The 25,892-nt window shown below is 39.5% G+C and overlaps 1 protein-coding gene across 1 annotated transcript in view; it reads left to right on the forward strand.

Annotated features, from left to right (window-relative positions):
- IQCH (IQ motif containing H) overlaps window positions 1-25,892 on the forward strand; it is a 236,982-nt gene that overhangs the window by 201,595 nt on the left and 9,495 nt on the right. Inside the window, 2 exon segments of the mRNA XM_019968175.2 lie at window positions 5,439-5,561; window positions 21,491-21,552. Of these exon segments, the coding sequence (XP_019823734.2) occupies window positions 5,439-5,561; window positions 21,491-21,552 (185 nt within the window).

Genomic DNA, 25,892 nt, shown 5'->3' on the forward strand with positions numbered 1-25,892 from the left:
CCTCTTGATGAAAGTGAAAGAGGAGAGTGAAAAAGCTGGCTTAAAACAACAGTCAAAAAACGAAGATCATGGCATCTGGTTCCATCACTTCATGGCAAATAGATAGGGAAACAATGGAAAGAGTGACAGACTTTATTCTTTTGGGCTCCAAAATCACTGCAGATGGTGACTGCAGCCATGAAATTAAAAGACACCTGCTCCTTGGAAGAAAAGCTATGACCAATCTGGACAGCATATTAAAAAAAAAGAGACATTACTTTGCCAACAAGGGTCCATCTAGTCAAAGCTATGGTTTTTCCAGTAGTCATGTATAGATGTAAGAGGAGAGTTGGACCATAAAGAAAGCTGAGCACTGAAGAATTGATGCTTTTGAACTGTACTGTTGGAGAAGACTCTTGAGAGTCCCTTGGACTGAAGGGAGTTCCAGTCAATCCTAAAGGAAATCAGTCCTGAATATTTATTGGAAGGACTGATGCAGAAGTTGAAAGTCTGATATTTTGGCCACCTGATGTGAAGAACTGACTCATTGGAAAAGACCCTGATGCTGGGAAAGATTGAAGACAGGAGGAGAAGAGGACCACAGAATGGGATGTTTGAAACACATCACCGACTTGATGAACATGAGTTTAAGCAAATTTCGGGAGTTGGTGATGGACAGGGATGCCTGGCGTGCTGCAGTCCATGGGGTCACAAAGAGTCTGATGCAACTGAGCAACTTAACTGAGCTTATTTGATCCCCATGATAATCCCAAGAATAATTAAGACATGGGCTATCATACTCATTTTATAGATTAAAGGAAAGTAAGGCTAAAGGTAAAGGTAAGTGAGCTGCCCAAGATCATAAAGTTAAGTAAGTAGAAAAGCCCAGGTTTTCTGATTGAAGTCCCTTTCTGTTGAAAAGATTTACTGGTTGGTTGTTTAATTTCAAGTATTTTATCTTATTTGTGAAGTAATTTAGCTTAACAAATGTTAATAAGAGCTAGCTTGTTTCTGAGTGCTTACTCTGTGCCAGACGCTGTTCCAAGGTCTTTATGAACTCATCTAATCCTCGAGACAACACTGTCATCTATGCTGTCAGTCTGAATTAAAGACAACCCTAGATCGTTGGCTGTTTTTGCCTATAGAGACTGCAGACTTGGTTAAGTCTTTTAAAAATATAGGTGTATCATGTATGTTCATCTTTATTTGCATTACTATAACACATTTATTAAGCACTTAAGCTAGGAATTTCACAAAGCATCCAGGATACAGGGACATTTGGCAAAGTCCCTGTCCTTGAAGAGTTGAAAAGAAATATAAAATAGATAGTGCACACACAAAGGAAAACCATGAGTTCTCATTTAAATGCCTTTTGAGTGATAGTCCCTTAACCTGCTGCTGGGGTTCTCAGGAGAAACAATTGTGGACAGGTGGGGACACAGAACACTTTGCTCAGAACACAGAACTTGGTCTGGCCTTACAGACTAAGGCAGTCACCATGTGACAAGGAGAGGGAGACCCTCTCCAGCAGAAAGGACAGTAGCTGAAGAGAGACTGTGGTCTATTATGAACCAGCTGGGCTGGGACAGAGATTATGGGAGTGGGAAAAGTGATCGGGGAAAAGTGACTGAGAAAGTTGGGGAGTCTTGAAGGCAAGAAGGAGACACTGAAGAGTTCAGAGCATTGACCAATCAAGTTTGGAAAACATTAAATTATGGTCGTAATGCTCAATATCCCAGGTACCAGTTGAGGAAGGAACAGCCTGGAAAATTACATTTGGTATAGGTCTACAATGCTCCCAAGCCCTGTGGAAGTCTTCAAAGAAACAGCAAAAATAATAGTAGCTACTGTGTATCAAGTACTAGGTGTTTGTTTAATCATCAGAAGTCAGAGAAGTTAAATGACATATTCAAGATCACACAGTCAGTAAGTGGCCTAGTCAGGTTTTGATCTTTGGTCATTCTGTCTCTGTTTAACCTCTCCACTACTGAATTCTGCTTGTACCTGCATCTCCCTAGTAGGCTACAATGGTCTGGACTAGGATGGGGATGGTCATGGAAAAGAAGACATTACTTGGAGACATATATCAAATATCCTGGTGTTTCTTTCCAATTCCATATGAATCACAAGCCCAGGTCTGGGAAGAGGGGAACTGCAGTCTGTCTCCATAGAGTGGAAGAAACCTCAGGATAGTTGCTGTCCAGTAATACTGAACAGTGAGCTCTTCTGCCTCGCTTTGGAGCCAGGATGTGCACTGAGCTGGATCCTGGTATTAGATGCCTGCCCGTCTCTCTCCCTCACTGACTGGTGCCTGATCTTGGGTTTGCTAGTTTATATACTATAGCAGCATAAGACAAGTTTAGAAGACAAAAATAACCTTGGAATTATCTTGTGAATTCATGGTAATTACCACGCAATTACATGCTCAGTAACCACAATGGAATTTCAGAGTATTTACAGCTCACTTCCATACACAAGAGCTCAGGCTTCTGGGCCTTTGCTGTGAAGGCAGGAGTGTGGCACAGCCTGGCATGGCAGGGTGAGCAGGCATGGTGGTCATGCTCCCCCAGACTGATTGCATGGCTGAGCCAGAGCTTCTCTTAGCCAGTTCTTGTTACCCTCCAATTATCTCTGCCAGAGCTACATTGTCCTCCAAAAGATGTCCTCTAGGGGCAAAGCCTGGGATGACTGTCCTGAGCTGTCATTTTCTAGAGCATGTGTGACTGTCCCGTTTTGTGAATCAATCTCTGTTTCTGCCCCAAAGCTCTCCGTGACTGTAAGTCTCCTGAATTACATCCTTTGAAGTGCCTCTTCAGTCTGAGAGAAGTGCAGTCCACTTGCTTTATTTCATGCATCCATTCTTTCAAGAAATACTGAACACTAGCATCATGTCCAGCCTGGGGATTCAGAAGCCAAACAGTGCCTGCCCTCAGAAAACTCCCAGTCATGACAGGGTGCCAGCCAGGAGAACAACTCATAATAGGTTAGGGAGATAACAAAGTACAGCTGTGAGACAATAGATGGTCAAATAGATTTTCTTTTGTAAAAGCAGAATTCCCAGTGGCTCCAAGTGGGGATTATACCGGGGCGGGGGTGGGGATGGTGGTGCACAGCTCGATGCATTAGCCTGTGGGAGCCTAACATTTTTGGAGATGTGGACCCTGCTTGTGTGTGGGCTTAATTACTACTACAGATAACGTGACCATCAGATACACTATGTAAATGTTTAAAGAAAAAACACAATATGCGGGGGACATATGTCACAAAAGATGAACATGAAATCTGTGTGTGTGTGAGCTGGGGGGGAAAGGATGTTTATTTTCTGCTGGGTACTCACTCCGTCAGCCGCAGTTCCCTGCAATAGCTCAGAGGCAGACAGGGGGCCTGGGGTTTCACAAAGATAGTGTGTCAGGTCGTTAGGATCCTTGCAACCAGCTGTGAAGCAGCAGGGAGCCAGCAGCACCCCTTTTCCTTCTCCTATTTCAAGTCACTGCACGTGATCAGGCAGTTGCCCAGGACCTGAGGGTCCCCAGAGTTCAAAATCTGGGCCATGTGTAGCCACTTTTATGCAGTAAGGTTGGCCACGGCTCTATGAGCACTTTTCCAAATTTCCATATACCCAAGGACAAACAGAGATAATTGTCAAAGGCAAATATCACATTTCATGAAGGACATGCTATGAAACTATCAGGAACCAATACTTTCTTTTGTGCATATTAAATTCCCAGTATTTTAGGAGATACTATAGTTGAAATACTTTGGACCTACTATAACCAGTCTCTTTGGGATAGCTCTCATTGATAGGCAAGCAAGATAAAGAATAGCAATTTCCCAAACAAAGAAAGCAGTTGGTATTAAAGCTCTAGCATTGGTCCCTTCAAGGAGGTGAAGTATATTTTAATTATTTGTTGCCAAAGAGCACAGTATGGAAAGATGGAAGGAATCGTTACAGCAAGAAATCTAATGAAAACTATTTTAGCCAGGGGACCATGGTTGGCATCATAGTGATAAGTCATGTTGATATGAAGTGATGAAAGTAGCAGTTTCCCTCTCTCTCCAAAACCAACAACCCTCATCTAACCATGAAAAAAATATCAGACATCCCTAAATTGAGGGATATCCTACAAAATACCTGATCAGTTCAGTTCAATTCAGTTGCTCAGTCATGTTCTACTCTTTGCGACCCCATGAATCGCAGCACGCCAGGCCTCCCTGTCCATCACCAACTCCCGGAGTTCACTCAAACTCACATCCATCAAGTCGGTGATGCCATCCAGCCATCTCATCCTCTGTCGTCCCCTCTCCTCCTGCCCCCAATCCCTCCCAGCATCAGAGTCTTTTCCAATGAGTCAACTCTTCGCATGAGGTGGCCAAAGTACTGGAGTTTCAGCTTTAGCATCATTCCTTCCAAAGAAATCCCAGGGCTGATCTCCTTCAGAATGGCCTGGGTGGATCTCCTTGCAGTCCAAGGGACTCTCAAGAGTCTTCTCCAACACCACAGTTCAAAAGCATCAATTCTTCGGCGCTCAGCTTTCTTCACAGTCCAACTCTCACATCCATACATGACCACTGGAAAAACCATAGCCTTGACTAGACGGACCTTTGTTGTCAAAGTAATGTCTCTGCTTTTCAATATGCTATCTAGGTTGGTCATAACCTTTCTTCCAAAGAGTAAGTGTCTTTTAATTTCATGGCTGCAGTCACCATCTGCAGTGATTCTGGAGCCCCAAAAAATAAAGTCTGACACTGTTTCCACTGTTTCCCCATCTATTTCCCATGAAGTGATGGGACCAGATCAGTACCCCTCAAAACTGTTAGGTGAGACTGAGAAACTGTCACAGAAGACATGACAAATATAAGGTGGAGGGGATCCTGGAACAGAAAATGGGAATTAGGGGAAAAGTAATTATATCCAAATAAAGTATGGGCTTAACAGTAATGTGGCGATTTGGTTCCTTAGTCATGACAAACATCATGTGCATGTACCACATCAATGTGCCTTGTCAAAAGCAGGGGAACTAGGTGTGGGTTATACAGGAATTCTCTGTATAATCTTTGCAACTTTTCTCTTAATCCACAATTATTCTGAGATTAAAATTTTATTTAGGGTTTCCCTGGTGGTCCAGTGGTTAGGAATTCACCTGTCAATATAGGGGACATGGGTTCAATCCCTGGTCTGGGAACATCCCACGTGCCACGGAGCAGCTAAGCCCATGGGCCATGGTTACTGAAGCCCACAAGCCCTAGAGCCCATGTTCTGCAGCAAGAGAGGCCAGTGCAATAAGAAGCCCACGCACTGCAATGAAGAGTAGCCCCTGCCCACTGCAACTAGAGAAAGCCTGCACAGAGCAACAAAAACCCAGCACAGCCAAAAAAGTAAAGAAATTTTTAAAATATTTTAAGTTTATATATTTTGTAAAAAGTCTGACATTCAGCTGTTTTGTTTTTTTTTTTTCCAGTCACAGGCAACCAGTCGCTATGCAGTGATGAGCACCCAGCTGAGACACGAGAGTCTCTCTCTGTTTTTCCACTATGTTTTTCTCCATATGTGTAAGGCCCATGGCATCGGCTATAATATTGAGGTATGAAGGACGACAGTTGGCCAAGATTGGACCAAATGTAGGCCTGTAGGGGATTTAGGCAGCTAATAATTTGGTACCTCTTCAAACAGATGTTCTTTAAACATTGGTTTGACATGTATTTAGAGGAAGGCTGAGTGCTGCTTGGGGATGAGCAGAAAGGCAACTCCACAGAGGGTAGCACTTGGTCCTGGGAAGTTGATATCTGTCCCCAGACTCATACACCCCATGTTAGTAAAGTAGAAACCCTGTAGCTCCCCAGACTTAGGGGTCATTTAGGGGGACCCTCTCTTCATTTTGAAGCATGTCTTGACTTTCTGACCCCAACCAAAGCTGCTTACCTATGAACATTCTCCTAGTCTGGTTGGGCTGCCATAACAAAACACCATATACAAGGTGGTTTAAAGGGCTTCCCTGGAAGATGGCGGAGGAGTAGGACGGGGAGAACACTTTCTCCCCCACAAATTCATCAAAAGAGCAGTTAAACGTCGAGTAAATTCCACAAAACAACTTTTGAATGCCGGCAGAGGACATCAGGCACCCAGAAAAGCAACCCAACTCTTCGAAAGGAGCATCCCTCCCCACAGCGCGACTGAACAAGTAAGCCTAAAAAAAAAAAAAAAAAAAAAAAGTGTCCTCCACCGTGCCCTTTGAGTCAGGGCGGAAACCAGATACTGAAGAGACTAACAAACAGAAGAAGATATAACAGAGGGAAACGCCTTGGAAGCTACAGGCAATAGATCAAAACCCTGTGGTTACTACGGACTACATAGGAAGGGGCCTATAGATCTTGAGAAATATAAATCTGACCAAGGAACTAGCCAAAAATGAACTGAACCCACAACACCCAAAAAAAAAAAAAAAAAAGCCCTAGATATATTTTTATTATTTTTACGATCATTCTTTCTTTTTTTTTTTAATTAAAAAAAAAAAAAAAAAAATTTTAAGTCCTCTATTGTTCCTTTAATTTTCACTTTTATAACCTATTACTTTGCAAAAAAAAAAAAAGACCCTATTTTTTTCTTCTTCAGCAAACTTCATATATATATATTCTATAATTTTTTGACCTTGTTTTTTTTTTTTTGTTCTTGTTTTTGTTTTTTCCTTCTTTTCTTTAACATTGTATTTTTGAAATTCCAAACTCTACTCTAGATTTTTAATTTTCGCTTTTTGGTATATGTTATCAATTTTGTACCTATAGTTTTTTTTTATATATAATTTCTGTGACTTTTTTTTTTTTTTCCTTTTTTTTTCTTCTTCTCTGTTTCTTTCTCTTCTTCTTTTATATAACATTGTATATCTGAAATTCCAAACTTTACTCTAGATTTTTAATTTATGCTTTTTGGTATTTGATATCAATTTTGTACCTGTATTTTCTTTATAATTTTTGTGACATTGTTCGTATTTGTTTGTTTGTTTTCTCTCTTTCTTTTCCTTCTTCTTTTCTTTAACATCGTATTTTTGAAATTCCAAACTCTACTCTAGATTTTTAATTTTCGCTTTCTGGTATTAGTTATCAATTTTGTACCTGTACTTTCTTTATAATTTTCGCGACCTTGTTTGTTTTTGTTTGTTCGTTCTTTCTCTCTTTCTTTTCCTTCTTCTTTTCTTTAACATCGTATTTTTGAAATCCCAAACTCTACTCTAGATTTTTAATTTTTGCTTTTATGTATTTGTTACCAATTTTGTACCTTTAAGGACCCAATCTTCAGGACCCATTTTTCACTAGGGAGTGAGATTACTGGCTTGACTGCTCTCTCTCCCTTTGGACCCTCCTTTTTCTCCACCAGGTCGCCTGTGTCTCCTCCCTAACCCCTCTCTACTCTACGCAACTCTGTGAATTTCTGTGTGTTCCAGACGGTGGAGAACACTTAGGGAACTGATTACTGGCTGGATCTGTCTCCCTCCTTTTCATTCCCCCCTTTTATCCTTCTGGCCACCTCTGTTACCTTCCTCCTTCTTCTCTTCTCTGTATAACCCCGTGAACATCTCTGAGTGGTCCAGTTGTGGAGTGCACATAAGGAAGTGACTACTGGCTAGCCCACTCTCTCCACTATTGATTCACCTCACCTCATTTGGGTCACCTCTAACTCCCTCCTCCCTCTTCTCTTCTCCATGTAACCCTGTGAACTTCTCTGAGTGACCCTCACTGTAGAGAAACTTATCATCTTTAATGTAGATGTTTTATCAATGGTGCTGTATTGAAGGAGAAGTTTTGAAACTACTGTAAAAATAAGACCGATAATCGGAAGCAGGAGACTTAAGTCCAAACCCTGACTCCAGGGAACTCCTGACTCCAAGGAACATTCATTGACAGGAGCTCATCAAATGCCTCCATACCGACACTGAAACCAAGCACCACACAAGGGCCAATAAGTTCCAGAGCAAGACATACCAAGCATATTCTCCAGCAACAAAGGAACACAGCCCTGAGCTTCAAGATACAGGCTGCCCAAAGTCACCCCAAAACTATAGACATCTCATAACTCATTACTGGACATTTCATTGCACTCCAGAGAGAAGAAATACAGCTCCACCCACCAGAACACCGACACAAGCTTCCCTAACCAGGAAACCTTGACAAGCCACCTGTACAAACCCACACACAGTGAGGAAACGCCAGATAAAGAGAACTCCACAAACTGCCAGAATACAGAAAGGACACCCCAAACTCAGCAATTTAAACAAGATGAAGAGACAGAGGAATACCCAGCAGATAAAGGAACAGGATAAATGCCCACCAAACCAAACAAAAGAGGAAGAGATAGGGAATCTACCTGATAAAGAATTCCGAATAATGATAGTGAAATTGATCCAAAATCTTGAAACTAAAATGGAATCACAGATAAATAGCCTGGAGACAAGGATTGAGAAGATGCAGGAAAGGTTTAACAAGGACCTAGAAGAAATAAAAAAGAGTCAATATATAATGAATAATGCAATAAGTGAAATTAAAAACACTCTGGAGGCAACAAATAGTAGAATAACAGAGGCAGAAGACAGGATTAGTGAATTAGAAGATAGAATGGTAGAAATAAATGAATCAGAGAGGATAAAAGAAAAACGAATTAAAAGAAATGAGGACAATCTCAGAGACCTCCAGGACAATATTAAACGCTACAACATTCGAATCATAGGGGTTCCAGAAGAAGAAGACAAAAAGAAAGACCATGAGAAAATACTTGAGGAGATAATAGTGGAAAACTTCCCTAAAATGGGGAAGGAAATAATCACCCAAGTCCAAGAAACCCAGAGAGTACCAAACAGGATAAACCCAAGGAGAAACACCCCAAGACACATACTAATCAAATTAACAAAGATCAAACACAAAGAACAAATATTAAAAGCAGCAAGGGAAAAACAACAAATAACACACAAGGGAATTCCCATAAGGATAACAGCTGATCTTTCAATAGAAACTCTTCAAGCCAGGAGGGAATGGCAAGACATACTTAAAATGATGAAAGAAAATAACCTACAGCCCAGATTATTGTACCCAGCAAGGATCTCATTCAAGTATGAAGGAGAAATCAAAAGCTTTTCAGACAAGCAAAAGCTGAGAGAATTCTGCACCACCAAACCAGCTCTCCAACAAATACTAAAGGATATTCTCTAGACAGGAAACACAAAAACGGTGTATAAACTCGAACCCAAAACAATAAAGTAAATGGCAACGGGAACATACTTATCAGTAATTACCTTAAATGTAAATGGGTTGAATGCCCCAACCAAAAGACAAAGACTGGCTGAATGGATACAAAAACAAGACCCCTACATATGTTGTCTACAAGAGACCCACCTCAAAACAGGGGACACATACAGACTGAAAGTGAAGGGCTGGAAAAAGATTTTCCATGCAAATAGGGACCAAAAGAAAGCAGGAGTAGCAATACTCATATCAGATAAAATAGACTTTAAAACAAAGGCTGTGAAAAGAGACAAAGAAGGTCACTACATAATGATCAAAGGATCAATCCAAGAAGAAGATATAACAATTATAAATATATATGCACCCAACACGGGAGCACCACAGTACGTGAGACAAATGCTAACAAGTATGAAAGGAGAAATTAACAATAACACAATAATAGTGGGAGACTTTAATACCCCACTCACACCTATGGATAGATCAACTAAACAGAAAATTAACAAGGAAACACAAACTTTAAACGATACAATAGACCAGTTAGACCTAATTGATATCTATAGGTCATTTCACCCCAAAACAATGAATTTCACCTTTTTCTCAAGCGCACATGGAACCTTCTCCAGGATAGATCACATCCTGGGCCATAAAGCTAGCCTTGGTAAATTCAAAAAAATAGAAATCATTCCAAGCATTTTTTCTGACCACAATGCAGTAAGATTAGATCTCAATTACAGGAGAAAAACTATTAAAAATTCCAACATATGGAGGCTGAACAACACGCTGCTGAATAACCAACAAATCACAGAAGAAATCAAAAACGAAATCAAAATTTGCATAGAAACGAATGAAAATGAAAACACAACAACCCAAAACCTGTGGGACACGGTAAAAGCAGTCCTAAGGGGAAAGTTCATAGCAATACAGGCACACCTCAAGAAACAAGAAAAAAGTCAAATAAATAACCTAACTCTACACCTAAAGCAACTAGAAAAGGAAGAAATGAAGAACCCCAGGGTTAGTAGAAGGAAAGAAATCTTAAAAATTAGAGCAGAAATAAATGCAAAAGAAACAAAAGAGACCATAGCAAAAATCAACAAAACCAAAAGCTGGTTCTTTGAAAGGATAAATAAAATTGACAAACCATTAGCCAGACTCATCAAGAAACAAAGGGAGAAAAATCAAATCAACAAAATTAGAAACGAAAATGGAGAGATCACAACAGACAACACAGAAATACAAAGGATCATAAGAGACTACTATCAACAATTATATGCCAATAAAATGGACAACGTGGAAGAAATGGACAAATTCTTAGAAAAGTACAACTTTCCAAAACTGGACCAGGAAGAAATAGAAAATCTTAACAGACCCATCACAAGCATGGAAATTGAAACTGTAATCAAAAATCTTCCAGCAAACAAAAGCCCCGGTCCAGACGGCTTCACAGCTGAATTCTACCAAAAATTTAGAGAAGAGCTAACACCTATCCTGCTCAAACTCTTCCAGAAAATTGCAGAGGAAGGTAAACTTCCAAACTCATTCTATGAGGCCACCATCACCCTAATACCAAAACCTGACAAAGATCCCACAAAAAAAGAAAACTACAGGCCAATATCACTGATGAACATAGATGCAAAAATCCTTAACAAAATTCTAGCAATCAGAATCCAACAACACATTAAAAAGATCATACATCACGATCAAGTGGGCTTTATCCCAGGGATGCAAGGATTCTTCAATATCCGCAAATCAATCAATGTAATACACCACATTAACAAATTGAAAAATAAAAACCATATGATTATCTCAATAGATGCAGAGAAAGCCTTTGACAAAATTCAACACCCATTTATGATAAAAACTCTCCAGAAAGCAGGAATAGAAGGAACATACCTCAACATAATAAAAGCTATATATGACAAACCCACTGCAAACATTATCCTCAATGGTGAAAAATTGAAAGCATTTCCTCTAAAGTCAGGAACAAGACAAGGGTGCCCACTTTCACCATTACTATTCAACATAGTTTTGGAAGTTTTGGCCACAGCAATCAGAGCAGAAAAAGAAATAAAAGGAATCCAAATTGGAAAAGAAGAAGTAAAACTCTCACTATTTGCAGATGACATGATCCTCTACATAGAAAACCCTAAAGAGTCCACCAGAAAATTACTAGAAATAATCAATGACTACAGTAAAGTTGCAGGATATAAAATCAACACACAGAAATCCCTTGCATTCCTATACACTAATAATGAGAAAACAGAAAGAGAAATTAAGGAAACAATTCCATTCACCATTGCAACGGAAAGAATAAAATACTTAGGAATATATCTACCTAAAGAAACTAAAGACCTATATATAGAAAACTATAAAACACTGGTGAAAGAAATCAAAGAGGACACTAATAGATGGAGAAATATACCATGTTCATGGATTGGAAGAATCAATATAGTGAAAATGAGTATACTACCCAAAGCAATTTATAGATTCAACGCAATCCCTATCAAGCTACCAACAGTATTCTTCACAGAGCTAGAACAAATAATTTCACAATTTGTATGGAAATACAAAAAACCTCGAATAGCCAAAGCGACCTTGAGAAAGAAGAATGGAACTGGAGGAATCAACCTACCTGACTTCAGGCTCTACTACAAAGCCACAGTTATCAAGACAGTATGGTACTGGCACAAAGACAGAAATATTGATCAATGGAATAAAATAGAAAGCCCAGAGATAAATCCACGCACATATGGACACCTTATCTTCGACAAAGGAGGCAAGAATATACAATGGATTAAAGACAATCTCTTTAACAAGTGGTGCTGGGAAATCTGGTCAACCACTTGTAAAAGAATGAAACTGGACCACTTTCTAACACCATACACAAAAATAAACTCAAAATGGATTAAAGATCTAAATGTAAGACCAGAAACTATAAAACTCCTAGAGGAGAACATAGGCAAAACACTCTCCGACATACATCACAGCAGGATCCTCTATGACCCACCTCCCAGAATATTGGAAATAAAAGCAAAAATAAACAAATGGGACCTAATTAACCTTAAAAGCTTCTGCACATCAAAGGAAACTATTAGCAAGGTGAAAAGACAGCCTTCAGAATGGGAGAAAATAATAGCAAATGAAGCAACCGACAAACAACTAATCTCAAAAATATACAAGCAACTCCTACAGCTCAACTCCAGAAAAATAAACGACCCAATCAAAAAATGGGCCAAAGAACTAAATAGACATTTCTCCAAAAAAGACATACAGATGGCTAACAAACACATGAAAAAATGCTCAACATCACTCATTATCAGAGAAATGCAAATCAAAACCACTATGAGGTACCATTTCACACCAGTCAGAATGGCTGCGATCCAAAAGTCTACAAGCAATAAATGCTGGAGAGGGTGTAGAGAAAAGGGAACCCTCTTACACTGTTGGTGGGAATGCAAACTAGTACAGCCACTATGGAGAACAGTGTGGAGATTCCTTAAAAAACTGGAAATAGAACTGCCTTATGATCCAGCAACCCCACTGCTGGGCATACACACTGAGGAAACCAGAAGGGAAAGAGACACGTGTACCCCAATGTTCATCGCAGCACTGTTTATAATAGCCAAGACATGGAAGCAACCTAGATGTCCATCAGCAGATGAATGGATAAGAAAGCTATGGTACATATACACAATGGAGTATTACTCAGCCATTAAAAAGAATACATTTGAATCAGTTCTAATGAGGTGGATGAAACTGGAGCCTATTATACAGAGTGAAGTAAGCCAGAAGGAAAAACATAAATACAGTATACTAACGCATATATATGGAATTTAGAAAGATGGTAACAATAACCCGGTGTACGAGACAGCAAAAGAGACACTGATGTATAGAACAGTCTTATGGACTCTGTGGGAGGGGGAGAGGGTGGGAAGATTTGGGAGAATGGCAATGAAACATGTAAAATATCATGTAGGAAACGAGTTGCCAGTCCAGGTTCGATGCACGATGCTGGATGCTTGGGGCTGGTGCACTGGGACGGCCCAGAGGGATGGTATGGGGAGGGAGGAGGGAGGAGGGTTCGGGATGGGGAACACATGTATACCTGTGGTGGATTCATTTTGATATTTGGCAAAACTAATACAATTATGTAAAGTTTAAAAATAAAATAAAATTGGAAGAATTAAAAAAAAAAAAAAAAAAATAAAGGGCTTCCCTGTGGCTCAGCTGGTAAAGAATCTGCCTGCAATGTCGGAGACCTGGGTTCAATCCCTGGGTTGGGAAGATCCCCTGGAGAAGGGAAAGGCTACCCACTTATGTATTCTGGCCTGGAGAGTTCCAGGGACTGTACAGTCATGGGGTCTCAAAGACTTGAACACGACTGAGTAACTTTCACTTCACTTAAACAACGTAAATTTATTTCTCACAGTTCTGGGGGCTGGGTAATCCAAGGTGAAGTTCCAGTTAATTCAGTTCCCAGTAAGGACCCTTCCTGACTTAACAGAGTAACTGCCTCTTTGCTGTGTCCTAACATGGTGACACATGTTAGGAACCATTCAACTTCAGGTTCTTCAGCATTACTGGTTGGGGCATAGACTCGGATTACTGTGATATTGAATGGTTTGCCTTAGAAACAAACAGAGATCATTCTGTCATTTTTGAGATTGCATCCAAGTACTGCATTTCGGACTCTTTTGTTAATCATGATGGCTACTCCATTTCTTCTGAGGAATTCCTGCCCACAGTAGTAGATATATTGGTCATCTGAGTTAAATTCACCTATTCCAGTCCATTTTAGTTTGCTGATTCCTAGAATGTCGACGTTTACTCTTGCCATCTCCTGTTTGACCACTTCCAATTTGCCTTGATTCATGGACCTGACATTCCAGGTTCCTATGCAATATTGCTCTTTACAGCATTGGACCTTGCTTCTATCACCAGTCACATCCACAACTGGGTATTGTTTTTGCTTTGGCTCCATCCCTTCATTCTTTCTGGAGTTATTTCTCCACTGATCTCCAGTAGCATATTGGGCACCTACTGACCTGGGAGTTCCTCTTTCAGTATCCTATCATTTTGCCTTTTCATACTGTTCATGGGGTTCTCAAGGCAAGAATACTGAAATACTGCTCAAACTACCGCACAATTGCACTCATCTCACATGCTAGTAAAGTAATGCTCAAAATTCTCCAAGCAGATGGTGACTGCAGCCATGAAATTAAAAGACGCTTACTCCTTGGAAGAAAAGTTATGACCAACCTAGATAGCATATTGAAAAGCAGAGACATTACTTTGACAACAAAGGTTCGTCTAGTCAAGGCTATGGTTTTTCCTGTGGTCATGTATGGATGTGAGAGTTGGACTGTGAAGAAAGCTGAGTGCCGAAGAATTGATGCTTTTGAACTATGGTGTTGGAGAAGACTCTTGAGAGTCCCTTGGACTGCAAGGAGATCCAACTAGTCCATTCTGAAGGAGATCAGCCCTGGGATTTCTTTGGAAGGAATGATGCTAAAGCTGAAACTCCAGTACTTTGGCCACCTCATACGAAGAGTTGACTCATTGGAAAAGACTCTGATGCTGGGAGGGATTGGGGGCAGGAGGAGAAGGGGACGATAGAGGATAAGATGGCTGGATGGCATCACTGACTCAATGGACATGAGTCTGAGTGAATTCCAGGAGTTGGTGATGGACAGAGAGGCCTGGTGTGCTGCGATTCATGGGGTCGCAAAGAGTCGGACACGAGTGAGCGACTGAACTAAACATGGTGAAGACAAAGCAATCTCTGGTATCTCTGTAACCTCTCCTAGAAGGATACAAGTTCTATCTAAATGGGGCTTCACCCTTATGGCCTCAATAACCTTAACCATTTCCTTAAAGTCCCTGTTTCCAATACATTCACATAGGGTATTAAGGCTTAAACATATGAATTGGGGTGTGGGGGAGTGGTACACAGTTCAATTCATGGCATCCTTCTACAGACATATCATAGTTTCTTTCCAGGAGGAGTTCTGATAGAAAACAGTTTCCCCCGTTTTTAGTTTATTTCCAGTGATACTGATGGCCAGCTGAAGAGTCAACTGTAGTTTTCAGCCTCAGAGTTTATTAGACTTCCATATGCCAGAAGGTGGCTAAATCTAACTCTAGCTTTATCTGAATCAACTTATTTGCTTATAAAATATCAAAGCAGAACAAGCTCTGTGAGTGGGCATATTTGGCAGAGAAGTTCTCCTGTTGAAAAGAAAACATATTCCATAACTTTATAATGCCCAAAATTATTATTAGACATTTATTTCTTTGGCTGAAGGCTTTGTACTTGATTGAAGTTCTAGCTACCCCTGGGAAAAGTAAAGCACCAAATTTTTAAAGTTATTTACACCTTCGTGGCTCTGAGTTGATCAGATTCATTTCTAAGAACAAATCTCAGTACAGGAAACAGGCTGCTATGGTCCGGGAGAACAGTGGGTGGTGCAGAGGAAGGGGTTCCACTGAGGGCGAGAAGAATGAAGAAAGGGCAGAGAAGAACAGAAGACACAACGGGCGTAGCCTCCAGGTCTCCAGTGCCAAACAGTCTATAAAGGATGAAAGATGAAGTGGGAGAGAAAGAAATAGACTGAAGGTGATGGAGTGATGGAACAATATGAAGAAGAAAAAGATAACAGGAGAAAATCTGGAGGAGAAAATCCAGAGACTGGAACATTCTATAAAAATAAGGTGTGTGTGTTAGTTGCTCAGTCGTGTCTGACTCTTTGTGACCCCATGGACTATAGCCAGGCTCTCTTGTTCATGGAATTTTCCAGGCAAGAATACTGGAGTGGGTTGCCATTTCCTTCTACAGATCTTCCCAACCCAGGGATCAAACCTGGGTCTCCCACATTGCAGGCAGACTCTACCATCTGAGCCACCAGGGAAGCTTCCTAAAAATAAGGTAGGAGGAGATAAACAGAAAGAAAAAGAACAAATAATAAATAACGCTACAAGAAGAGATGAGAAATTGAGTCATAAAACTCTGAGGCGAGAAGGAGACATGTGACTACTTGGAAATTTTTCAAATTCTCTAACAATGACCTTACTCTATTTTTCCTGTGAAGGATTCACATCTTTTCAGACCCTGGGATCCATCCCTGGTCAGAACTCTCTACTTGTTCTCTCCATTGCATTTTCTTGGAGAGGCACTTAAACAAGCACCTACTATGTGCTGGCACTGAGCTAAGCACTATTACATTATTATCTCTTTAATCTTCTATAAGAAATTGCTATTTCTGCCATATTACAGTGAGGAATTAGTGCTTAAAGAGTTTAAGCACTTTCCCCAGGCCACACATCCAAGCATTTTATGCCTTAATCCACAATTGTCCATAAAGTTAAATATGATTCTTTTTCTTACATCAGAATACCTCCTATGCACCTTTTTCTCTCTAAAGACTGTTTCTCACTAATTATGTATGTTTCTAAAACATTATTTCTAATCTATTCCAAGAATTCTGAGATCCATTTCAAATAAAATATTCCACCTAGGTATTCCTTATATATTCTTCAGTTGAAGAAGCGCAGACTTCTCCATAACCCCCTCAACTGTCTCCATTTGACAAAGGAAAAAAAAAAAAAAAAGATATGTATAACAATGAACTTCCTTAAAATTTTATTGCCTCCTTGGGTTATTCTGAGTCTATAAAGAAGGTCACTTACCCTAATTCCAGTGTTACATGTGCTATCTCCTTTCCATGCGTGTGTGCTCAGTTGCTCAGCTGTGTCCAACTTTGTGTCCCCATGGACTGTAACCTGCTAGCCTCTTTTGTCCCTGGAATTTTCCAGGCAAGAATACTGGAGTGGGTTGCCATTTTCTACTCCAGGGTATATTCCCAACGGAGGGACTGAACCCACATCTCCTGCATCGGCAGGCAGATTCTTTACCATTGAGCCACCTGGGAAGCCCTACCTGTTTCCACTCTTGATCAAATTTAATGTGGCAAGAAGCAATATTAATAACACATCAATGTCATTGCTACCAAAAGAAGAATCCTCAAAAGTCCTTATTCTCAACATTATGTTTTTCTTCCCATTATCATCATCGAATTTCACATGTTATTTTTGGTCCAAAATCTCAGGGGTGAAAAGGGGAAATGAGATCACCCTATGAGTTTATTTTTCCTTGCTGAATATTGGAAGGAAGCATTGCTGAGTTTGTAACCAACTCAGTAGGTCTCATTCCTGGTATTTCTGTAATGCTACAAAATACCCCCACTGATTTCCTAATGAAATGAACTTGTAATGAAAGCCATATGGAGAAAAGTGTCACGTTTACTGCCTGCGACAGTGTGATGGGCCAGTCTCACACACATGCAGGCAATGTGCCATGGTCCTAAATGGCTCCACAGCCACTAGCAATCACTTCCTCAGGCCAACGGATTGTCGTGGTGGCTGATCAAAATGTTCTGATTCTCCTCCTTTCACGCACGTAAGAGAATTATACCTCCTCCACCCTCTGCCAGTGAAATATGAATAGAAGTGATGTATGTCTTTCTGTGCCTTTAAGAGCCACTCCATGAGTCACCATGTCCTTTTTCCTGCCTTGGAAATCCTGGAAGCACACTGAAATGGAGCCTCTTTCAGCTCTGATGTACCAACGGGGACCAGACATCCATGTTGACCCATGTGGGAAATGAAGTATGAGCAAGAACCAACTTTTTTGTTACACAAAGTAGTAATTGTTTTTTTTTTTTAACTACTGAAGCATAACTTAGCCTACTTGATAGATTCAGAAATTAGTATCAAGAAAAGGATGCACCCCAAAAAGAAAAGAAGTATTATTACTTCACCATGTGGTCAGTACAAACAGTAATAAGATATTTTACATTAGTGTACCAAGTCAGGGATTGAACCTGGGTCTCCTGCATTGCAGGCATATTCTGTACCATTTGAGCCACCAGGGAAGCCCAAAAAAGGGCACGTTGCCTCGGGGAAACAAACTCCATCTCCCATTTGACAGGCGGGGATGTTCCCCACTATTCTGAAGAGGACAGCTTGAAAGCTGCAGTAAAGTCAATCACAATTACTAATATTTCAAGTTCTCAGTAGCCCCACGTGTCTAGTGGCCACCATGCTGGACAGCACAGTAAAGGATGCAATACAAGATCATCTAGTCAATAGTTCTTAGCCACGACTGCCCATTAGAATGGCCTGAGTGAGATTTTAAAAGTACAGATGTTCAGGCAAGTTTGGGAGTAAGGAGAGGCAAGTGAGGCACTTACCCAAAGGACCTCAGTAATAAAGATAAATTTAATAATGTAATGCAAATGTTAAAATCAAAATTAATTCAAGAAATCCAAGATGAACAAAATATCAATATTTCAAATAAAAATATACTGATGTTTTTCCTTTGCCTTGGGCTCTAATATGGCTGAGTCTGGCACTGTACCCAGGACCCACTCCAGACCAATTAAATCAGTATTTTTAGAGGTAAGGTCCAGGCATTAAATTTTTAAAGCACTCAGATGATTCTAATATGCAGCCAGCATTGACCACCATTCTAGTCCATTGTCTATTCTAATGCCTAGATTTCCTGATAAAATGGAGAGTCAATGGGGAATTGCAATTCTGGCATGTGGTATTTTTTACCAAATCCCCCAAATGTAGTTTTTGTTTTTTTTCCCTGCACTTTTAGTGATGAGGAGTCCACAGCTTCATGGGACAGCCATTTCCACTATTGGACAACTCTAGCATTAGCTTTTGTTTATTTGAGAAAAAAATGTTAAAAGATAGTTTTCCAAAAAGGATAAAATCATGCCTCTCATACAGATACAAAACTACACACATGATAAAGATCTTATTTAAGAGAGAAGAATTAGGCAGATTTTATAATCAGGACAAGAAAGAATTTTAAAAAACCATACATCTTTATAGATCATGACTATTGAAATGAAAATGTAAATGGAGGCAAAGTTGATTTTTTCACATAGGAAGCAGGAGAGGAAAATCAACTGAACCTCTACCAAACTGGACAGAATTTCTCAGTCACTTGTAAAATATCTTCCATAGAATCAAGGTGTGATATAGACAGTATATAGCTTTCCTTTGAAGTACAAATTATTTTTCACACAACAAACTGCTTCCCTATATTTTTTATCCATTTGTCTTAGAACAGTGGTTTTTAAATTTTGATGTGCATGAGAATCACCTAGAAAGTGAGCTAAATTGCAGATTGGAAAAGGAAATGAAAGCAAAAATAAATAAATGCTGCTGCTGCTGCTGTTCCTAAGTCACTTCAGTCGTGTCCGACTCTGTGCGACCCCATAGACGGCAGCCCACCAGGCTCCCCTGTCTCTGGGATTCTCCAGGCAAGAACAGTGGAGTGGGTTGCCATTTCCTTCTCCAATGCATGAAAGTGAAAAGTGAAAGTGAAGTCGCTCAGTCGTGTCTGACCCTCAGCGACCCCATGGACTGCAGCCTTCCAGGCTCCTCCATTCATGGGATTTTCCAGGCAAGAGTACTGGAGTGGGGTGCCATTGCCTTCTCCGAACAAATAAATGGGACCTAATTAAACTTAAAAGCTTTTACACAGCAAAGGAAACCACTGACAAAACAAAAGACCACCTGCTAAATGGGAGAAAATATTTGCAAATGATATGACAACTAAGGGGTTAATATCCAAAATATATAAACAGCTCTTACAACTCAACATGAAAAACAAACAAACAAACAAAAACAATTAAAAATTGGGCAGAAGACCTGAACAGACATTTTTCAAAAGAAGTTACACCGATGGCCAACAAGCACATGAAAAGATGCTCAACATCATTTGTCATCAGAGAAATGCAAATCAAAATCATAATGAGATATCACCTCATACCCATCTATCATCAAAAAGAGCACAAATAACAAATGTTGGTGAGGATGTGGAGAAAAGAGAACCCTCATACACTGTTGGTGCAAATAGAAATTGGTGCAACCACTGTGGAGAACAGTATGGAGGTTTCTCAGAAAACTAAAAGTATCATTACCATAAGATCCACCAATTTCACTCCTGGGTAGAAAACACTAATTTGAAAAGATACATGCACCCCAAATGTTCATAGCACCACTATTTACTATTGCCAAGATATGGAAGCAACCTAAGTATTCACCAACAGGTAAATGAATAAAGAAGATGTGGTATATATGTACAATGGAATATTACTCAGCCATAAAAAGAATGAAAATTTGCCATTTGCAACAACATGGAGGGACTTAGAGGTATTATACTTAGTGAAATAAATCAGAGAGAAAGACAAATACTGTTTGTTATAACTTACATGTGGAATCTAAGAAATACAACAAAAACTAGTGAATATAACAAAAAAGAAACAGACTTACAGAGAACAAACGAGTGGTTATCAGTGGGAAGAGGGAAGGTGGGAGGGATAAGACAAGGATAGATTAAGAAGCACAAACTACTATGTATAGAATAAATAAGCTACAACACAAGGAATATAGCCAGTATGTTAAAAGAACTATACATGTGGTATAACCTTTAAAAATTGTCAATCATTATGTTGTACACCTGATACTTATATAATATTGTATATCAACTATATATCAATTTTGAAAAGTATATGTAGAATGGAATATTACTCAACCATGAGAAAGAAGAAAATATTGTTATGTGTGAGAACGTAGATGAAACTTGACTGCATTATGCTAAATGAGAAAAGCCAGACAAAGATTATACAATATCACTTACATGTAGAATCCAAAAAAAAGGTCAAACTCAACGAAACAGAGTAGAGTGGCGGTTACCAGGGCCTGGGGTGGGTGGGGGATTGGGAGAATATTGGTCAAAGGGACAAATTTGCAGTTTGAAAATTAGAATAGGTTCTGGGAAATCTAACAAAGAGCATCGTGATTACAGTCAACAATATTATATTATATACTTCAAAATTGCCATGAGACTAGATCTTTAATATTCTCACCACAAAAATGAAATCATAATTATGTGATGAGATAGGGGTCTTAGCTAAAGCTATTGTGATAATCAAATTACAATAAATAAATATATCAAATCAACATGTTGTACACTTTAAACTTATACAATGTTTGATGTAAATTATAATCTCAATTGAAAGACAACACTGACCAGGAATATATCTATTCCATATTCTGGAGACAGCCTTTCCAAATGTGCTTCTGACAATATTTGCAATTAGTTCTAGACTTCAATTCATATCAGCATTAGTGGTCTTAGTGTAGTACATTTTCTTTGTTTCCAACATAATATGCTATTTCTCTTCTTCCCATTCAAATTTTATAGGACAGACAAGGAACTATCTTTATATTATTTGAAAACTTGAAGAGAGACAGGTTGGGAATGTTGTAAGTATGAAGTATATCTAAGAGATGTAATAAGCTAAGAAAATAGACTATAACAACCAACAAGAATGATGCTTCTTTTGCATTTTAATCAGTGTGCTGATTTATTGAAAGTCTATCTTGTTTTATTCAGATCTTTAAGTATTTCATAAATTGACTTGAGATGTGTCAGTGGGAGTTCATTATTATAACTGATTAATTATCCAGAATCGATGGGTAAGAGTCTAGTTTTAACAACATATTATATTCAAACACATATACCTACAAGCCACAGCAAATCTGACTAATGAGGAACCAGCTCAGATGTCCTGATTGCAGAAGGGCAGTTGTCATTCTGACATGCTTAGAAAAATGGTCTGATGACTTGGCAAGATGCTCCCTAAAAGGCAGGGTCTGTAGCCTCTTCTCAGATCTAGTTCCAGCCCTGATGCAGTCTCCACATTTTATGCTAAGAGTCCTTTCCACCATTCAGGGGGTTTCTCTGTGTTTCCCTGTTTGCTGCAAATTTCTCTCCAGGTTATTCTGGAGAGCTTAGTAAAAGCTGTTACCTCATCTAGGACTCAGAACTTTCCAGCCATAGCCTTGAACTGTATATTATTCATATCTTGAAATATGGTTATTTGGTACCTTTAAGTCATTCTGATTTGTTGGGAAACTTTCTATCCTATATTTTTCTTCCTTTTAATATTTACAGCACATTGAAAAAGATAAGATGAACAAATATAAACTTTTCTTAGTGTTGCTTTATTTTCTCTGGAGGATTGAGAGGCTTTTTCATGAGTGGCTGGGTTTTGTTTAGGTTTATGACAATCAGGCCATATCAGGTGAGAGCTCTAAGAGGGAACCTTCCACATCAAAATTGTGTGGCTTGGCTTCACTGGGGTAACTTCATCTGATTTCACTTATACTAGGATATTTCTGGAAATAGTGGAATTTAAGTAGAAAGCTCAAGGAAGGAAAAAATGAAGGAAGTTCTAGAGATGAATTATTAATAGAAAGGGGACATACAGTCAATCTAGGTTCTTGGATCCCAAGCTGGGAACCATGGACCTGAGGAGACTGAGGGGGTGGTTAGAGGAGCTTGAATCCATGTGTGGACTCAGCATCATACACACACACACACACACACACAATTTTTTTTAAAGTATGAGTCTCAATCTTTAGGATATGTAAGAATCACCTTGAGGGACTTTGTGAAACTACACAATCAAAGAGTCTGATTTTGTCGATCTGGATGGGACCCAGGAATTTGGAGAAGCACCTGGGGTCCAATACATACTGACCTTGTGGCAATAAAATACAAATCACTGTTAAAAAATTAATTATTTTCAGATCTCTCTTGGTAATTGTCACATTGCACTTGAAAATATGTGGACTATTTTCAAATATCTTTTGATAATGATTTCTAACATCATTCCACAGTGCTAAGAGAACAGACTCTGTACCATTTCAATACCTTTAGACCATGAAATTTTTTGTACCTTTTTTTTATGCCCCCAGATATGTTCCAGTGTCTCCTGGTTTGTAGTCTATGGGAACTTGAATAGAATTTGTATCATGCTATTGTATGAAAGTTGTATATATCTTAATTATGTTGAATTGGTTCATAGTGCTATTCAGGTCTACTATATCCTTCTACTTTTCTGTCTGTTCATTCTATTAATTTTTGAGAGTTTGATATTGAAACTCCTACTAAAAATTTTAATTTATCCACTTAAAAAGTTGTAAAATATAGTAGAACTATATGTAACTTTGTTCTGTGTTTTCCAAGTCTACTATAAATGTGTTATTATACTTTCATAATTTAAAAAAGAAAAAAAAGAAAAAAAATTAATGACTCTAAAGTTGTCTTTCCCCTTCATGGATCACAGCTTTGTCGTGGTGAAGGGCCATCCAGGATGGACAGGTCATAGTGAAGAGTTCTGACAAAACATGGTCCACTGGAGGAGGAAATGGCAACCCACTCCAGTATTCTTGCCTGGAAAACCACATAAACAATATGAAAAGGCAAAAAGATTTGACACCTGAAGATGAACCCCCAGGTTGGAAGGTGTTCAATATACTACTGGGAAAGAGCAGAGAGCAATTACTAATAGCTCCAGAAAGAACGAAGCAATAGGGCGAAACCAGAAATGACACTCAGTTGTGGACGTGTCTAGTGATGAAAGTAAAGTCCATGCTGTTAAAGAACAATACTGAATAAGAACCTGGAATGTTAGGTCCATGAATCAAGGTAAGTTGGATGTGGTCAAGCAGGAGATGGCAAGATTGAACACCAGCATCTCAGGAATCAGTGAATTAAAATGGATGGGATAGACAGATGAATGGCTAAGGAAGTTATGGTACACATACATAGTGGAATATTACTCAGCTATAAAAAGGAATGCATTTGAGTCTGTTCTGATGAGGGGGATGAACCTAGAGCCTATTATACAGAGTGAAGGAAGTCAGAAAGAGAAAGACAAATATTGTATATTAATGCATATATATGGAATCTAGAAAGGTAGTACTGACAATCCTATGTACAGGGCAGCAAAGGAGACACAGACATAAAGAACAGACTTTTGGACACAGTGGGGGAAGGAGAGGGTGGGATGATTTGAGAGAATAGCACTGAAACATACACATTACCATATGTAAAATATGTAGCCAGTGGGAGTTTGATGTATGACGCAGGGAACCCAAAGCCAGTGCTATGTGACAACCTAAAAGGTGGGAGGGGGAGAGAGGCAGGAAAGGGGTATAAGAGGGAGGGGACATATGTATGCTGCTGCTGCTGCATTGCTTCAGTCGTGTCCGACTCTGTGCGACCCCACAGACGGCAGCCCACCAGGCTTCCCATCCCTGGGATTCTCCAGGCAAGAACACTGGAGTGGGTTGCTATTTCCTTCTCCAATGCATGAAAGTGAAAAGTGAAAGGGAAGTCACTCAGTCGTGTCCAACTCTAGAGACCCCATGGACTGCAGCCTACCAGGCTCCTCTGTCCATGGGATTCTCCAGGCACAAGTACTGGAGTGGGGTGCCATTGCCTTCTCCAGGACATATGTATACCTATGGCCAATTCATGTTGATGTATGGCAAAAATCATCACAATTTTGTGAAATAATTATCCTACAATTAAAAATTTAAAAAGATTAGTTCTAAAACAATGGAAAATAAATAAAATGGATGAGAATGGATGAATTTCATTCAGATGACCATTATATCTACTACTGTGGGTGAGGCAGATTTTATTTTCTTGGGCTCCAAAATCACTGTGGACAATGACTACAGCCATGAAATTAAAAGATACATAAACCTTCTCCTTGCTCCTTGAAAGGAATGTTATGACAAAACTAGATAGCATATTAAAAAGCAGAGACATTGCTTTGCCGACAAAGGTCATATAGTCAAAGTTATGGTTTTTCCAGTACTCATGTATGGATGTGAGAGTTGGACCATTAAGAAGGCTGAGCACAGAATTGATGCTTTCCAACTATGGTCTGGAGAAGACTCTTGAGAGTCCCTTGGAGACTCCCTGGAGCAAGGAGATCAAACCAGTCAATCACAAAGGAAATCAACTCTGAATATTCATTGGAAGGACTGAAGCTGAAGCTCCAATACTTTGGCCACCTAATGTGAAGAGCCAACTCACTGAAAAAGATCTGACTCATTGGAAAAGACCCTGATTCTGGGAAAGACTGAAGGCAAAAGGAGAAGGTGGCAGCAGAGGATGAGATGGTTAGATGGCATCACCAACTCTATGCGCATGAATTTGAGCAAACTCTGGGATATAGTGGAGGACAGAGAAGCCTGGCGTGCTGCAGTCCATGGGGTAGCAAAGAATCCAACACAACTTAATGACTGAACAACAACAACAAAAATTTGCCTTTGGCTATTGGTTTTTCTATTAAAAGAAAAGATACCAATGTTCAGTAGCTATAAGGTGGTCCTTGGATTGGGGGAATATAACTCAAGAAGTTTGGAAGTACTTGTCTAGTCCACTTCCTTCATCTCAGAGAAAAGAAATGAAAACCCAGAGAGCTTAAGTAGCTTCCCCAAAGTCAGACGCAAGGCATAGAGCTCTGGTCTCCTGTCTTGGAACTGGGAAGATTTGTACTTCCAACCTGATCCAAGGAAAGCCCAATCAGGCTGTAAGGAAGCCATTCCAAAAGGGTCTAAGCCTGACTCTACGGTGACTTACTTTACAGATAACAACTGGCAAAGAAGTAATCCCAAAGTTATTTTCAGCTGCCTTAAGAGGCATTAGCTCTTTAGGTTCACCCCCTCAGGACAGAACAATTTTTTAAAAATTAATCCATTCATTTAATCTATTTTTTCCTTTGATTAAAAAAAGTTTGAAT

The sequence above is a fragment of the Bos indicus genome, chromosome 10 (genome assembly GCF_029378745.1).
Source record: "Bos indicus isolate NIAB-ARS_2022 breed Sahiwal x Tharparkar chromosome 10, NIAB-ARS_B.indTharparkar_mat_pri_1.0, whole genome shotgun sequence".
In the NCBI taxonomy this organism is placed as follows: domain Eukaryota; kingdom Metazoa; phylum Chordata; class Mammalia; order Artiodactyla; family Bovidae; genus Bos; species Bos indicus.